At 43.2% G+C, this 18,596-nt stretch overlaps 1 protein-coding gene across 5 annotated transcripts in view; it reads right to left on the bottom strand.

The window, feature by feature from the left end:
* The window catches only part of Rprd2 (regulation of nuclear pre-mRNA domain containing 2), a 65,105-nt gene that overhangs the window by 677 nt on the left and 45,832 nt on the right, over window positions 1–18,596 (bottom strand). For 2 of the 5 annotated variants that reach the window (XM_087613672.1, XM_087613668.1), the window contains 4 exons: window positions 17,322–17,582; window positions 15,208–15,408; window positions 9,096–10,277; window positions 8,769–8,955 (listed from right to left, as the gene is read on the bottom strand). In XM_087613672.1, coding sequence (XP_087469798.1) covers window positions 8,867–8,955; window positions 9,096–10,277; window positions 15,208–15,408; window positions 17,322–17,582 — 1,733 coding nt within the window. In that variant the 3' untranslated portion in view covers window positions 8,769–8,866. 5 annotated transcript variants of the gene reach the window in all.

An 18,596-nucleotide genomic window follows, 5' to 3' on the forward strand; every position in this document is an offset into this window, starting at 1 on the left:
TTATTGTGTATGTGTGCATGGAGGATCTTTGTGGGCATGGGTGGCAGTTTTGTAGGTCAGATACCACCTTTCTGTGGTCAGTTCTGCCCTTTCACCTTACATGGGTCTTAGGGATCAAAGTCATGTTGCTAGGCTTGACCAGCAAGTCCCTTTTATCTCCTGAGCCATCTTACTGGTCTCAGATGTGGAATTTAGAAATCACAGAAGGTAATCAAGGTAAAAAAAAAAAACCTCGGGTGCTGATGAATCCGAGGTGTGTGCTCTTCCAGCATACCTTGCTTTTTCTGTACTTCCAATAGACTCCAAGACCATCTTAGCGACATCCAACTCTGTCCAGTTCTGTTCCTTAAATAAGCCTTCATCTTCCTTTATCCTTTCTTTTATCCCTCTCCATTAAATCTCGAATACAGGGCTAGCTATATCAGCTTTATACAGTAAAAACAAAAGCATGGTCAGATGTGTGGAGAAGCATAAAGGGAAGTGAACTTATAAGCACCTGTTGAGGCTCAAATAGTCCCTCACCTTGGGGTGGGGTGGGAACACTTAGTCCGTTACCAGAATGCGGTCGTGATGGGATCATAGGGTCTTGTGGAAGAGTAGTCAGAACAAGCTGCTTAACCTAGGCTTCCAAAAAGGCCCAAAGTTCTGTCTGGGGAGGGCAGCTGACTCGAGTCATAGGCCACTCTGGGGCTCCATCTTCTGATATGTAAGACCTCCTGAAATACAAACAAAGAGACAAGGCTATGGGGAGGAAGATTTTGTGTGAGTTCTGGTGGTCAGAGTGCAGCATTTTAAGTAGCATTCAGAAAGAATGGCGCCATCAGACCTAGATTTTCTTGTGGCACTGTGGCAGAGGGAGTGTGGCAGAGGCAGTATAGAGGCAAACCACAGACAACAAAATAGATGGTGTTCAATAAAAATGTTAAATATTACTGGTTGTGTACTGATTGAAAACTTCAAAAGATAGGGATTTTGGACACAATTTTTAAAAATTATTCTACAGGCCCTTTTGATAGGATCACAGAGAGGTGCCACCCTGGAATGACAGCTTCTTACACTCATCCTTCAACATTACTACGTGCAGTGCACTGGGCTGATGCTGCCTGAGCTGCTACTACATCATGAACCTTGATGTTATCCCCTCACCCACTGTAGCAAGTCAGGCATCTAAGGCCGATACTTATTTGTTCTTTACATCCTCAGGAGATATTAAGCTTTTAGTTTACCTGGAAAATACCTCTGCAACTTTCTTGCCTACCCCACACTTGCCTGCCAAGATCCCGAGATGCAGTATTATTTCACAATTCCATCTCATCCCCAGAACAACTGTCAGTACTGTTCTTATGCTCCCTTTAAACCCTGGAAAGTGACCTCAAGGCCAAGACCTAGTCTGCCCAAATCCACAGCCTGGGTTACTTACAGAGCCACACCACCTCTTTAAGGCCAGATAATCATAAGGGGTCATGCTTGCTAACATGGATTTCTTTTCTTTTCCTTCCTGAAGCATATGACCCAGATACTTGGAGTCCGAGAACTTTTAGAGTGAAGTACTTCCAAGAAAAACTCAAGAAATGTGATGTCTCTAATCCGTTTCTACAGACTGGTTAAGGAAAGTGAGTAAATGAGGCCCACAGAAGTTTAAAGAAAATCTGCAATAAAGAGTGTTTTAGATTCTTAATCAAATTTTAGGAACTTCTCAGGTTTCTTCTACTCTTAGACCAGGCATCCTCAGTTGGCTGAAGTTTTGGTTCAGGTATTGGCTTTATAGCTTTAAACTACTTGCAACTATGTCCAATGAGTACTTTTCATTTGTTGGGTTCAGTACATACCCCCCCAAACCCATCCTAGCTATTAGAAATAAATTCAGCACCCCAAATGTGAAAAATCTTTGCCACCTTTCCCCAGGGACACTGGGGCTCAAAGCCTCAAAAATGAGAACTTGGCTACTCTTAAAGCTCTAGTTCACCCTGCATGTGCTGGGAGTTCAGGTTTAAGACTCTTCAGTATTGTCTGTGGAAGGTGTAACATGGGACCAGGCTTATACTTTTATAACTTCTACTGTCCTCAGCAAGGACCAGTGTTTATAGGACTTTCATGTCCTATAGAAGGGCTCTGGCACATGATAAGGAGGAATGACTGGATGCTGTCAATGTTCTTCCGATTCTCACAGACACCCCAAATATAGGAAGCATCAGATTCTCTCTTTTCCACAGATCAGTTGACAAAGGACTTGAGCATCTTACAAATACAACAGGATACAAGAGATTTAAAAAAGAGAGAGAGAGAGAGAGAACATTTAGTTTGCCGTGAACCTAAACAAGTACAGGGTGGACTGGGTTAGCCAGCATCCTTTTGAGTCAGACATGAAGAGATGTGGCTTTTATTTCTCAGTTGTCACTAGTGCCTCCACCCATATTGATGTTCTCCTGCTTGAGAACAAAGAGATGAGAAAAACAAACAAAACCCAGAGGAGCTGGGATACAGTTTAGTGCTGAGTATGTATGAGGTCCTGAGTTCAACTCCAAGCACAGAAAAAAGAAAACAAACCCCAAACAAATCACAACCCAATTCCCTCTGTCCCCTCTCCCAATGTAACTATATGTCTAAATAAATCCCAGTCTTGTTTCCTAGTGTTAAGGAATCAAACCCGGGGCCTTTTTTATGCTAAGCAAATGCTCTACAATGAATTAGTCTGTCACCCAAGCCCAACTTTGTGGCTAAGGGAAAAAGTTTTCTTTCCACAAGTAACTCTGACGTCTAGTTTTTTGTTATTTTTTTTTTTAATAAATCACACTTCATGGTCTTCCCTTCTACACAGAACAGGATGTTTACTTTAGAGATGGCTCTTATAGGTGACCTTCTAGAAGCCTCATCTCCATAGCCTCTGTGAGTTATTCCTTAGCAATTGTGAATGGCAACTGATCAGACTTGTCTCTAGTTACTCATAAGCAAGTATGAGAAACATCCTAATACCCCCAAACCCATTCTGATGGCGTTACTAAGTCTACACACAAGAGGAGGTAACTCATTCCTCCCGTGTAAGACTGGCTTAAATAAAACCTGGGGGTGGGGGGCAGAAGCCATGTTTTCAAAATGCTCAGAGGCCAATGAGGAAGTCTAAAAACTGGTGCTCTTTCAAGGGTAGAGCAGTCAGCTAGGCACTGAGCTGTGAAGTGGAGCCAGATTCCATTGTCACTCTAGTAGTACACTGTAGCAGCTGGGTGTGGTCCCTAGACTGCTGCCGTCGTTTCTGAGACGTTGTGACACACGGAGCTTCATGAAATTAGGGCTGCTGTTCAGAGCCTTCTACCCTGCCAGTGACCCAGGCCTGGCCCAGATGTAGTGACTATCCCTTGTGATCCTTTTAAGCCAACATTCCATTTACTAGGCCTCATTGGGTTATGAAAAGGGATGGAGTAAGAGAGAACTACATATGGTTTCTGCATGACAGATCAATCACCAATATGTGACCAAGGACAGATATGGATAGCTGACCAGAAGGACCCATTTCCACACATTCCCTCCACTCTGTGATTACTTTAAATGTTCCTGGAAGGTTAGCGATGCACTTCAATGGTAGGATGCTCGGCACTACAAATGTTACAATGAAAACCTTTTGTTCTTGGTTCACGATTGTACAGTATTTGGAAAGCACATAATTATCTACAAAGTATATAGTGACCATCCCTGGAGCACCATGGTCTCATCCCACCCATGACAATATAGAGGAACAAACAAAAAACCCAAGAGGCCATGAAGATCTTAGAGGCTCAGCTAGACTTCAGTGACACAGATATACAAGTCAGCAGGACAGCTGGAAAAGGTCAATGTGAGAGGGGAAAGTTAACCACGCAACAAACAAAACCATATTTTATTAAGCTGGAAAACAAAATATTGGACACAGTTTGTTTTTTCCAAGAAGCTCGGAGAGGTAAGTCTAAGTGGCTATGAAGAAAACAGACAAGGTGGGCAGGTTTGTGGCACATATGCCTCAGGTAAGTGGGGGGTACACACCGCCTTCTGTCCTTCCCACATACCCTCTGGTGAAAAGCCAGTTTAGTGGCATCTTCAGGGCTGTCCCCCAGCTTTTCTGCATTCTGAAGCCTGTTTCACCTCTGGCCCTGGATAGTCAAGATGTATCTTCACTGGAGAATTTAACATAGGTCTGTGCTATAATGCTGCTGTTTTGGCTCCTGGAGAAGAGAAGTCGCTTCTGCTTGCACTTACCAGAAAAGCCAAGGGCCCTTGGTCAAAGCCCCAATCTCAAAGAAAAATGTCAAACCTTTAGAACTAGTTATTTTATTGATATTAATACACATTCCAAAAGGATTTCACTGTTGTTGCCTCTAAAGCATGTACTTGTTTTCCACACTGAACACGTGAGAATATCAATCCAACATATCTACTTTTTAAAAAAATCTTAACAAGTAACCCCACCAGTTAAAAATATGAAGGTGGGGGTAGGAGCAGTAATTTACAGCCGCTTCAAAAACTAACAGCTGAGGCCTAACTCCATCACCAGGTAATATTAGGACTGAGTGGATACTCTGCAGTAAGAAAGCTGAGTCTACTCATATGGTCTGGATCGGTTTGCTGTACCACACGTTATCATAAACACTGTTTCTGGGTTCAGAGAGGAGAAAAGTCCTAGTTTGCTCCTGATACCCTCCCAGGAGTCAAACCAAGTTCTGCTGACCTCAGAGGGCAGAGAGGTGCTCCTGTCTAAGCTGAATAAACTCTCTGAAACCCCTTAAGGATCCTATCTGACATAGCATTGCTGAGCTCTGTGTGGCATTGGAGTATTCATGGAATTCTGTGTGGCTTTACAGTGAGCATCGAGGACCTCAGTGACAACTACTCATTCTGCTTCATATGACTCATGTCCTTGCTAAGACACACTATGTTGTTCATTCTTTAAAAAATATCTTGTTTATTTATTTTTAAACTCAGGGTGAAATACAAAAGTCAGAGTATGGTACCGAGTTTAAATCACAGACACAGGAAGAATAAAATCCTTGCTTTATCTTTATGAATACCAGAAATGTCTTTTGTTTCACTATATCACAAATATACAGTTGTCTTCATTTACTGTTGCAGGAAGATTTCCTTAGAATATCTGACAGCTTCATACAACCCCCACTTCCACCCTGAAACAAACACACTGAAGATCTTGTGGCAAAAACAAAACAAAAAATATCCCACAAACCCCCAGGCCCTGGAAAGTCCATCCTTGAACTGCACAAAGCACTCCTGTCATGTGGTGGCCACTAGGTTTTTGAAGACAAGTTATCCTGCTTCAACATTCCAGAAGCCACTTTCCTGATACTTCCCTGTTTTTTTTTTTGGTTTGTTTGTTTGTTTTTTTTAGAAAATTAAATGGTCAGAGAGCCTTTTCAAGTAAACAGTATGTTTAAGCTTAAATAAGAGTGGTGGAAAGAATTCACATTCTTTTATTCTAGACTGAAAAACACCCCCACTTAATTTCTGGGAAAAAAATTAATTCTGAAAGTCACAATTTCCCTGCCCCCACCCCCATTGTTTGATACTTTTTTACTAAAGAAATGTCTTAAGACTCAATATATAACTATATTTCCCTTGCTTTGCTATGCTATATACCCAACCTCACACACGAGGTCATGATATCATGCATTTTTGTGGGGAGATCTACAGGGCAGAGAGGCTTGAGGGAGGAAAGAAAGAACTGGCTCCAAACGGGATGTGAATTCTGAGAATGTCTTGCTGCATCGTTCACACAGAACACAGCTCCCAGGTTGTGCTGGACAGTCTTTCTTCAGGAAAAAAAAGTGGTTTGTTCTGAGACAAAGGATTGTCTGTGACCACATGCCACACTTCCATCCATTTTTGCTACCCCACTGAGAAATCCAAAGTACTCCTTTACCTCTATGTTAACTTGCTGGAATTCCTTCAAAAGCTCAACACATTGTTTTGCACACCTAGCTGGAGATTATCAGCATGCACCCTGGTGCAACACACCAACAGAAAACCTACTATGCAGTATTTGCTCCCCAGATACAAAGACAGAAACACTCCGAGCACAGTGATTGTCTTTACCTTAAGAACTAGATGCAGTAACACAAACAAGCCCTTTACTGCAGGGAAGAGCTCTCCCCGCCACAGCAATGACTCAGGCAGAACAAGTAGCAGGTGACAAGAGGGTGGGGGATTGAAGGTGGGCACTGGAAGCACCAAGTTGCTATTTGCTGAGGGCTAACATGGATTCACCAGGACACCGATTCTCTGTAAAGGCATGGCCAGCAATACCCACCTGTCTCTAAGACACACCTACACAGCTGTCATACAAGGATACCACTCAATCGCCTCTGAACAGCAAGAACAGGTGAATACAGGACTGAGATGGGGTGGGGGCAGAAAGAAACTATAAAGACAAAATATTTTCCTTTCTCTAATAGTTAATGTTTGCTGACAACCACCAGTTAGGCACCATAGTAAAGTGTCTACTTAAATATTTAAGAAGGCAGGGATGATATTTTACCTACACTCACCAACTTAGAATAACTGAGGGAGAAAAAGTAAGGGAAATCAGAAGACAAGGGCTTAGAAGAGAAATGCAGAACCATCAAAATGTTTCCCTTGTCCTTGTTTACAAAGGATGGTCACACAGCACCACTGAATGACCCTTCCCTAGTTTTACACATTGTGATCATTTCCCATTTTAACCTTGAAATTATATTCAGCTTTTTCTTTCAACAAAGAGACTTCGTTTTTCTTTCTTTTTGAGACAAAGTTCCACTACGTAGCCCAAGCTGGCCTCAAACTTGCCATTCTCTTGTCCCTGCCTCCCAGTGCTGGGGTTCTGTGTTCCACCACATCCAGCAAGAGAACTTTTTACTACATAGTATGAAGTTTGTACTGCCTCAGAGTAACTGCCTGGTTATAGTTCAGTGGAGGCTGCTTAAAAAAGGCAAAGTGCTCTGTTTCAGCATGCCTTAGAATTAAGCAAACACACCCGACGGGCCCAGAACTGCCTGCACTGTCTCTCTGCACACTCTAGGCCTTCTGCAGGGCAGAGAATATAAAGGGGGAGCCAAGCTGGTTACAGACGTTGCTTAGCTGGAGGGAAGGAGACAGGGATCCTCCTACTGAGCACCAGCCAGGCCAAGACCCAAATAACACCCAGCATTGCACGTTAGTACCTGTGCTGACCGAAGGTTTATTTTGAATGTAAATAATCTCTCCAATAGGTGGGATAAAATAACGGTTTTCCTCCCCACTCCCCACACCCCCAGCCATTGTGGCTTTGGTTATGTTTACTTGGTTTTTTTGTTTTAAGAAAAAATACAAACAACTTGGGAAAGGTCCTAGGTGTGGAGAGAGGACTGGATAATAGCAAACTGTTACCATGTATGCTTTCTGAATTTGGAAGGAAGGCCCTTCATTAAAAAACAAAATGAAACAAAACAAAAATCAAGAAAGGAAAAACAAATTAAAACAAAAACCCAAACTGCTACTTCCAATGCTCTCTAGACTGTTCAAAATGCCTTCCCCAGATTTCCATCAGTACCTGGGAGGGAAGAATGGGCGTTTTGGTGCAAAGAACGGAGGGCCTCTAACAAAAGGCGGCCTGGGCCTCTTTAAACTGTGGAACGGGTCTCTGCCGAGAAAAGCTTCCCTGGGCCGGAAGTCTGGCCGGGGACTCCGGAAAACCACACCACTTCGGCTGATGGCGTCTCTGTGTGCAGGACCCAAGGGAAGGCCACTGCTGCTGCTGTTGCCTCCCCCACCTCCTCCAAGGGCTGGGCCCAGGTGATCCAGAGGGTGGGAAGGCAGGCTCAGGCTCTCTCGTGCACGGCTAAGACCAGGGCCATTGAGGTCCCTGGGTCCTGTGAGCACCCCAAAATGCTCAGCCATGGTCCCTTGAAGGAGGGAACTATGGTCCTTGGGAAAAACTGCCACAGCCCCAGTCACTCCATGCTCTGGCAGTGGTGGAGTTGGGAAAGGTACAACCCCAGAGTGGTCAACAGGGGGTGGAGGAGGGGGCGGAGTAGCAAAGGGGACACCACTCCCTCCACTGCTAAGTTCCCCAGGGGGTGGAGGAGGGGGTGGTGGAGGGAAAGGAACTCCACTGTGCTCTCCAGGAGGAGGTGGTGGGCCAGCATGGGCCAGAGATGCCTCCTTTGTAAAGGGGTTCGAAAGATCCACAGAGGGCAGATGAGTGGGTGCCTCTCGAGAGAAGATACCACCATGATCCTTAGGAGGGGCAGGTGGGGCAGATGACGGCCCCACTGGCTCTCTCTGGAAGGGTGTCCCATGTTCCAAGGGGGATGGGGGGAGATGATGCTCAAATGTTGAGTTGAAACTGTTGGAACGAAAGCTGGTGACACTCTCCTGAAACTGGGGTGCCCGTTCCTTGTACGGCGTTGTCTTAAAGCCAGTTAGGCCTCCGCTGCCCCCACCCCCAAGGGATGCCAACTCAGAGGCACTTGAGGGACCATTGTCAAAAGAGCTGCCTGGTGTGCTCAGATCAAACCAACCCACTCTGGAAACCTCCCGCCCATGTCCTCTATTTCCCTTCCCAGGAACTCTTACAGACTCTACAGTCTGTATCGGCTCCCCTGACATCCTCCTATTAGCTGCGTTATGATAACCTAGAGTTTCTATGGGGGCCCCCTTTTCTTCTGTGCTGTCAGGCAAGTCTAAACAGGAGGAAGAAACACGAGTTTCTATTCGATAGTGTTCTTCTTGTTGCTGGTCAGTGGTAGGCAAGCTGGGCTGGGTGAGGTTTGACAGACTGACACCATCACTTGAAGTACCCTTGTTGGGGGTCTGGCCAAAATGCTTATCGTCTGAGGGCTTGCGTGAGGCATTTTTAAGCATGTTCTTAAACTCAATCGTCGATGTGGTGGAAATCGTAGAGGCCAGGACTTTCTCCACGCCTGATGTGGGTGGGTGACCCGCTGGAGCGGCAAGGGTATTCTGTGAAGAGAAAACGGACCGATGTGGGACTGAGTGAGGAGAGTCTGGGTACTGCGTCTGTGGCAAAGTGAGATGTCCAGCAGTAGACTGAGACAAGCCACTGTGGTTGGAGTCAGGGGTGAAAAATGAATCATTTTTACTCGGAGATGGTGACCGCTCAGACCCAGGTTCACTCCCTCTTATGCTGAAGGCACCAAAGAGCCCAGGGGGAGATGAGAGGCGGTCACAGTTCTCACTAGAGTCCAGGAGGGCCCTTACAGATGGAGGAAAGGCAGACTTGCCCCCAAACTCTTGGGCCCTGTGGTTGTAACTAGACAGGATTGGCTGGTACTCAGTGGCATCAGAAAGCTTGCTTGACTTCAGGATAGATTTGGCTGGTTTCTTCTCTAGGTTCATCATGGCAGATGGTGGAGGCCCTGAATATTCAAAGTCTCGGTAGTCCTCATCTTCCTGGAAGGAAGTATCTGGGAAGAGCTTTTCCTGTGAAGAGTCCATCAGTGATGACGGCCTCTCAACTGCACTAGAAGACTGCTTGTAGGGAGAGCCACCGCCCAGGCCAAAGGGTCGATATGTAGACACAGAACTGGGGGGCTCCTGGGGGTAGCTTTCATCTCCTCCAGCAGGTGGCGATCTTGTACTGCTGGGTGTTGAGGAACCAGGGCTGATGATCTTAGACAGTAGGGACATAGTGTCTACACTGCTGGATGTAGGCTTATCCATCATCTCATCCTGGGTGGGTGTCCCACTCCGTTCATCCCGAACCGGAGTTCCATCGATGTTGTCAACTGAAGTGCTGGTAGGACCACGCTGGAAGTCCGAGGAATGGCCCTCTGATGGGGCACTGGACCCCAGGCTGCTCAGGATTGGGATGTTTAAGTTCAAGCCGCTGAAACCAGGATTACCTTTCAGGAAATTGTGGATCTTCATTTCCAGGCTTGGAGAGGTGGACTCTGATTCTGGCTTTGGCTTGGAGACCTCTGAGGATTGGCACATGGCAACTTCAGTAGGTGGGGCAGCAGGGCTAGTATTGTGTGTGCCTGTAAATCCTAAAGAACTGGACGGTAGTTTAAAAGTAGTGCTTGGGAGGACTGGGCTCTGCCCAACGGATGCCTTGCTTGCTGACGTGGAAGAGACTTCAGAAGTTGAAGAATTGGGAGAATAGTTGAAGCTCTTGGAAATAAAAGACTGGGTATTGGAGAGCAGATTTCTCCCCTTTACAGCAGAGCCTGTGGTGCTGGCAGGGGAGGCCGCAGTGCTCTGTGAAGCAGCTTCACTGGCTGGCACAGGGTTCCCAGTAACACTCTGAAGTAAAGATGACAAGCCTGCAGAAACAGATTAGAGGGGTTAAAGAGAACAACTACCCACACTATAATGAAAACAAGGCAGGCTTATTAGATACCATCACTCACTCTGGTGGGAACCAGATAGACTTTAAAATATGAAGTTAAAAGGAATCTAGACTAAACAGGCAGTGCCTAGATGAGACAAAACAAATCAGGTCTATTTATCAATCTAAGACAGCAAAGCACTCAGATAGTCCTAGAACAATCCAGATGCAAGTCCCATAATAAAAGGAAACAGGAAAGAGAGGGATTTTTAATGTCAGAATCATTCACAGCTTCAACAAAGCAAAGCAGCAGAGGAAAGGAAGCAAATTCCTTCTGACACAACATTCTAAGCCAGCATCTGTGCTCGAGCTGTGGAATCTCTAAACACAAATGAATATTCCCACCACCTTGTAATTTATTCTGATACATTAGCATGCACTGTTGTTCTCAAGAGGAAAAGAACGTATGTAAAACCTCAGGCTGGAATATTTTTTCAACAAGTTTGCCTATCGCTAGATCAATGCTTTTATTTTATATGTGTATGGTGTTTTGTCCTCAGTTATCTCTATGCACCACATGCATTCCTGGTGCCCAAGAAGGCCAGGAAAAGGCACTGGATCCCTGGAACTGGAGTGACAGTTGTAGACTCTATGTGGGTGCTGGGAATCAAACCTAGGTCTTTGGGAAGAACAGCCAACGTTTTTATTCACCAAACCATGTCTCTAATCCCCGGTGTTACTCTTTTTTTGAGTCAGGGTCTCCCTATGTATTCCTACATTCCTATGTAGACCAGGCTAGCCTGAACTTAGAGAGATCCACTAGCTTCTGTACAACCTCCCATGTTCCCACCCCATGTTTAAAGGTGTGAATCACCACAGCCAGTAACCAGAATTACTTTTTTAGGAACAATATTTTCTTTCAAAATTTTTACCGTGTATGAGTTTGTGTATTGGTACATGTGCCACACACAGCATGCATGGAATGATTAGAGGACAATTCTGTGGGATCAATTATTTCCTTTTACCTTTATATGGGCTGTAATACCAAACTAGGTCATCAGGCTTGTGACAAGTGCACTTACCCACTGAGGCATTTTTGCACACCTTCTCTCTTCAAAAAAGCATTCATTTTTTTATGTGTATGGATATTGTGTATACACACACACACACACACACACACACACACACACACACACACACACACCCCTCATGTGTCCATGGAGACCAGGAAAAGGCATCAGATCTCCTTAGCTAGGGTTGGGTATGAGCGGCCATGTGGATGCTGGGAACCGAGCCTTAGTCCTCTGTGGGAGCAGTAAATGTTCTTCAGGCCTGAGCATCATCTTTCCGGCCCTGTATGTTTGGGGGGTGGGAGTTCTTATGGAATCCAGGCGGGCCTCAAATTCCTTATGTAGCTAAATGTGGCCTTACACTCTAATCCTCTTGGTTCCACTTTTTAAATGCTGGGCGCTCACTATGTAGATTAGTTTTGCCTTGAATGCATGGAGATCTGCCTGTTTTTATTTGTGTGTATGTTTGTGTAAATGTTCACTATATGTGCTCAGGAGTCACTGGAAGACAAGCCATTGGGTCTTCTACAGCCACAGTTTAGAAAAAAAGAGTCAGGCTGTGGTAGCACATGGCTTTCATCCCAATACTGCAGAAGCAGAAGCAGGCAGATCTCCATGCATCCAAAGCCAAACTGGTCTCCATAGCAAGCTCAAGGTCAGCCAGAACTATATAGTTGAGACCCCACCTCAAAAATAAATAAAACAAGCAAGCCAGCCAGCCAGAAGAGTGGCTGGAGCAGGCCAAGCAGTTGAGAGCATTGTTTGCTCTTCCAGAGGGCCCAAATTGTCTTTCTGTCTAGCTTACTCTGCTTAACACAATGGTCTCTGGTTACACTCATTTTCTTGCAAATACTGTATTTTTCATTTTCTTCATATGGCTGAATTAAATCCAAACGGACATATGTGCACACTTTGTTTAACTATCTGTGGATGGGTACTGAGGCTGCTTCCATTTCTTAACTACCAAAGGCAACAGGACATCTGTGGTGTGTTGAGTTCTATAACTGTAAACTCAGGATCAACAGTACCTGAGTCTTACCAGAGCTCCATTTTCAGAGTTTCGAGAAAAGTTCATCATTACGTCTATGGTGGCTAAAACGTCTACAAACCCGCAGCACTAGAGACAAACTTAACTGTTCTTCTTGTTTTGCTCTACATGTGTAGGCAAGTGCTTTGCACTGAGCTACAGCCCTGGTTCAGGTGGGTCTTTTTCAGTCTTGCTGTATACCCCGTGGTGGCCTAGCACTTGCTCTTTAGCCTACACTGGATAAATTACAATACTTCTGCCAGTCTGACCCAGGTAAGGGTCACACAAACCAGGTCTACCCTTTGTTTATTTATTCTTTTGTTGGTTTTTTGAGACAGGGTTTGACTACATAACCGTGGCTGCCCTAGAACTCACAACATAGACCATGATGGCTTCAGACTCACCGGCCTCTGCTTCCTCAGTGCTGGGGTTAAAGGCGTGCAGCGCCATGCCTGTCTACTTGTTTATATACTGTTTTCTCAAACACACATTTGCTACACAGCCCAGGGTTAGCCTAGAAATCATAGCAATCATGACCAAATGCTAAGACTACAGATGTGAGGTATGCAAGACTTTTTAAAGTTACTTAGTTTTATCTCTCAGACTTATTCCATAGACTACTGCTTTTTCAAAGACAGTTACTGTCAAGTTAGTGCGGTGGCTCAATGGGTAAGGCACCCAATGCCAAGCCCGCAGACTTGAGTTTGATTCTCAGCATCCATATTGTAGGGAAGAGAAACAATTTCTACAAGTTGTCCTTTGACCTCCGTAAGAATAAAGGCACATAAACCCCTCCCCTATAAATAAGTGAAAAAGAGACAGCTGTTACTTATATTTTGTAAGACATAAACTTCTTTTTGACACTTTATTATACTTCTTTACCTCAACAAGCTGTGAAGTCTTTTTTTTTTTGGAAAATCCATCAGTAGGACTGTGGATAGCAAAATTAAAATAAAGTTCTAAGGAAAAAAATTTTTTTTAAAAGATAGGGTTTCTCTATGTAGCCCTGATTGTCCTCAAACTCACACTGCAGACCAGGCTGCCCTCTAACTCAAGAAAGCTACCTGCCTCTGCCTCCTAAGTGCTAATTAAAGGCATGTACCACCATACCCACACCTGGACAAAATTTCTTTTTTGTTTAAAAAACAAAACAAAAGTCTTTTTTTTTTTTTTTGCAGTTTTTTTTTTTCTTTTTTCTTTTCTTTTTTTTCGGAGTTGGGGACCGAACCCAGGGCCTTGCGCTTGCTAGGCAAGTGCTCTACCACTGAGCTAAATCCCCAACCCCAAAACAAAAGTCTTAAAAAAAAAACCATACTCTGTGTATGTGTGATAAAGAGAGAACAATTTGAGGGAGCAGAGTTTCTTCTTCCGCCATGTGGGTCTCAGGTAGTCTGGTTTGGCAGCAAGTGGCTTTATCGACTAAGCTATCTTGTTGGCCTCTGAAAGATTTTTTACAGTGTTAGGGTGAACATGAGTATTTATGTCCTTACCATGCTGAAAAGTTTAGATGGCTCAGCAGTTAAGAACACTGACTGCTCTTCCGGAGGTCCTGAGTTCAATTCCCAGCAACCACATGGTGGCTCACAACCATCTGTAATAGAACCCTATGCCTTCTTGTGTGACTGAAAACAGCAACAGTGTACTCACATAAAACAAATAAATAAGTCAAAAACAAACAAACAAATAGGACCCCCTGTGTAGCTCTGGCTGTTTTGGAACATGCTCTGTAGACTACCCTGGCCTGGAATTCACAGAGATCCACCCGCCTCTGCCTTCCAAGTGCTGGAATTATAGCCACCACACTTGGCTAAGAGTTCCATTTTCTAAAAGCAAAAGAAAGGTGACAAACTCTGCTATATTCCATTAAGGGGTTATTTTCTGTGTTTTTATTTCTCATCTTGTCAGAGCACATTTCTTTCAACTCATAAGGATAGGGTTCCTCACCTTGTCTGCTGATATTCTAGCCTGGGTACATTTTTGTGGTTGAAAACTATTCTATGCATTATAAGATATTCAACGGTTCTCTGACCTTGACCCATTAATGCTAAACAGAGTTTCTGTCCCAGTTGAAACAAAGTATCTCTAGTCATTGCTAAATGTTACCTAGAACTACCTGGCTTTAACAACGATGATACTGTTCTGGAAATTACAATTAACTGCATAATTACACTGAGATGTTTAAGAAGGGTTGTGTAGGAATCTGGAAAATAAGAAAGATCAAATATGATTCATGAAAAACGGAAGCAATTTTATGTACAAGACATAGCTGAGAAAGCCAAAAAGAGAAGTTTAAATGAGGCAGAGACTACAGATAGAAGGGAGAAAAAAAAAATATATATATAAGGATAAGGTTATATTTGATTATAAGTTATATATTAAAACTCAAAACTCTCTCTCTCTCTCTCTCTCTCTCTCTCTCTCTCTCTCTCTCTCTCTCTCTCTCTCTCTCTCTCTCTTTCTCTCCACACCCTGCACTAAGAGCTAGGGTTAAAGGAAGCCCAGCAGTGCTCTGTTGCAGGATAGAGTATTAGCTAAGCAACACATCTGGCTTCTAGTCTCAGTCCAGACTCATCACCTTAACCAACCACATCACTCATGAGCCTAGTTTCCTTACCTGAACGGAGGATATTACTATAAATATTAGAGTCTCTTTTAGTGATGACATTTGCAATTCTGTAACTGCCATGTCATAAATGATAACTATAAAGACAGTAATGAATTAACTATATGGTATACTTCATGGCTTTGCATTCCTCAGAACTAGAATTCAAGGTTACACTGGAGACAAACATTCACAATTCAAGTCCCTCTGGCACATGTCAGTTTACCTTGAAGTGCAGGGGCTGACTGTGTCTGGGTTTTAGAAAGAGCAGAGAGGATGCTCTCTGGGGTGATCTCCACCTTTGACAGGATATTTGCCAGAGGGTTGTGAGATGGTGTTGTGGCGGGTGCAGGTGTTTTCAGGCCACTGCTGAGGCTGCTGGGACTGGTAGGAGTTCCTGGAGAAGGTCTTGATGCAGAACTGACCCCTGGTGGCAGAAAGATGAACTCAAGAAAATGCAATGCTCAATTCATGACACTTTCCACTCAATCAAAGATTGTTTTAATAGTAATTCTGGTGACTGATCCACAAATAGTGCCCATTTTGACATATACAAAGAAAAACATCTGAAGATAACTGTTGTTTCTATTTGGAATAGTCTTAAAACAAACAAGCACTATGTTATTTTCATGCATATTCCTTGGTTTTCAGAGTGGCAACCAGAACAGAGCAGGCAACCTGCTTCTGCTCCCATGATGCTCAGCGAATCCAGCAGGATGGCGGGATCAAAGGCACTGCCACTGCAGAACGCTGTCACCACGTGTCTATGTGAGTGGCAAGGGTTTTTCTCTTACACAGCCTTTAAAGTGACATTATACAAATAAAGCCCTTTACACTTTTGCACTTCAAAACACTGGGTCAGTTATCAACACAGTAAAAAGGTAAATGCAGACGCAAGAAAACATTTGATTTCTTAAAATATGACAAAACCACTATGAACAGATGTTTTACAAAGAAAGATAAATGAACAAATGAAAAATAATCTTTAATAAAAATATAGATATTATCTTTTCAAGATTGAACATGACAATGGGAAGGGTTAGGAACAATTAAAATTCGAAACACTAGGTATATAAAATAGTGTACTCTTGGATAACAATTTAAAAGCTATATGCTGCCTTTTGGTTTTGTATTTTTTTAAACAGGGTCTCATAATATACCCCAGGCTGGCCTTTAATTCTTAGTCTTCCCGCTTGGCTTCCTTAGTGCTCATGTTATAGGTGGCAGCACATCTAGTTCATATGCTCATTATTTTCCCAAAAATACTACAGCATGGGCAGGCACAGGTGAGAAAATGTGTTTCTGTGTCCTCCTGCACCTGCGTGTTGTGCAGTACAGTCTATTATCACATTTATCATTGTTAGTGTGTGGCTAATGGGAGAATTTAATGGAGCCACATCATTCCTGCCACCTTTACATGGATCCTGGAGATTGAATGTAGGTCTCATCAGGTTTGCATGACAAGGAGTTCAATTTTCTTTATAAAGTGAAAAGCTGGAAACAGTAATGTCTAGTAACAATTCTTATCATATAAAGCCATTACTGTAGATGACTTTTTCTGAGTGTGATATATGCACAGTTATACATTCCCACATTGTATGCACATGGAGACCAAAATGACACTATGTGTCTTCCTCTGTCACTATCTAATTTTGGGAGATGATGTCAATCACTGGAACTTCCAGTTTCTGCTAGACTGGTTGCCACTCCCCAGTCTCTACCTGTCTGTACTCACTCCCAACAGTGGGCTTACACACACAGAGCTCAGCCTGTTTTTCTATGGGTGCTGGCAATCTAAACTCAGGCCCTCCCTCACGCTTGCGAATCAAGAACTTCACTCACAGAACCGTCTCCTGACCGATCTCCATCATTTCTGTTCAGAATGGGCCTCATGTAGCCCAGGCTATCCTTGAACTCCTGATGCTTCTGCCTCTTTTCCCAAGTGCTGAGATTACAGATGTGTGCCACCACAACCAGCTGTTTAGATGAATATTTAATAACATAAAATCTGTGATACATACTTAAGTTTTAAAAAGCCGATTTAAAGATAATATAGACAAATCTTTAATTATTAAAGACAAAGTATCCAAATAGAATCCCTCAAATCCAGATACATGGGTGCTTTTCTTTGATGTAGTAAGATTATTTTTTGACTTTTCTATGGTGTCTAAATGTATTTTTGATGAAAAAATTTTAAGAAATTTCACCACCACCACCCACAAAAGAAAAAACAAAAAAACAAAAAAAACCAAACCAAACCAAAACCACTTTGATGGTTCAGTTAAAAAAAAGAAAAAAGATGGAAATCAGTGGTTTAGCATCGTCACTGGGCTCACTTACCCGTATTTTTCATGACTGATGTTAGGCTGCTAAGGATGGAACTGATCTTTGCCAGATCCACATTTGCCAGGTTTGGCAAAACCAAAGTTGGGGAAGGGGACAGAAGTGAAGTGTTCAGAGGCTTTGGGAGAGGCGGGGCTGCTGTCGTGGGCACAGACGGTGGGGCACATGGTGAGGTTTTCGAGATATTTTCTGTTGACTTGGTGACCACACCAGTAGAGACAGCTGGTTTCTCCACAGGTTTTTCTTTCCTGTCCTCCACTGTTTGAACAAACAAAGGAGACAATTTTATGACCTATTTTCTAGATTTTATGTCCAAAATGAAACAATGTTATGTTCTAATATTTCCTAATTTGAAGACAGGTAGCCCTACACCACACACTTTATGCTTCAAAACAAAACAAAACAAAACAAAACAAAACAAAACAAAACAAAGCAATATTAGGCATAGCAGCGATATTAGGCATCTGACAATGCCCAGAAACTCCAACTTCAGGGGACAGATATCCTCTTCCATGGCCCATGGGGTATGTATATACATGTATTCAAATGGCTGTACACTCACACACATAAAAAATACGAGATAGAAAAGATGAGTCTAGGGGCTGGAGAGATGGCTCAGCGGTTAAGAGCACTGACTGCTCTTCCAGAGGTCCTGAGTTCAAATCCCAGCAACCACATGGTGGCTCACAGCCATCTGAATGGGACCTGATGCCCTCTTCTGGTGCGTCTGAAGAGAGAGACAGTGTACTCACATATATAAATAAATCTTAAAAAAAAAATTCAGTCTATATATTTTATGACCATTCCCGCCAATTAAGTACTGCATCTTACTTTTTAATGATTCTTTTGTATATTCTGATTAGTGGAAGGCTAAACATAAAATGTATTTTTCTGCAACAAGAGACACCAGGGAGGGAAATAAGGATGTTCAGGGAGAAAAAGATAACCAAAAATAAAATAAAATAAAGAGCATTGCAGCAGCAGCACCAATAGCACCCCCTTACATTCTTGAGAACATATCTTTATTTGCTATTCATTTGTATTGTTTTATGGAGATGATGGTTGCCACAAGGTATTGTTTTTTTTCATGAACAACTTTCTTAGTAACAAAAACTCATACACATTATTATGATGTTTTTGCTTCTACAAGTTGTCCAACTGTGAGTTTAACAGACACTAATTATTTTTCAAATTTATTTTATGTATATGAATTTTATACGACTGTATGTATGTGTTCCATGTGTATGCAGTGCCCCAAGAGGTCAGAAAAAG

The sequence above is a fragment of the Rattus norvegicus genome, chromosome 2 (genome assembly GCF_021556685.1).
Source record: "Rattus norvegicus strain SHRSP/BbbUtx chromosome 2, alternate assembly SHRSP_T2T, whole genome shotgun sequence".
NCBI lineage: Eukaryota > Metazoa > Chordata > Mammalia > Rodentia > Muridae > Rattus > Rattus norvegicus.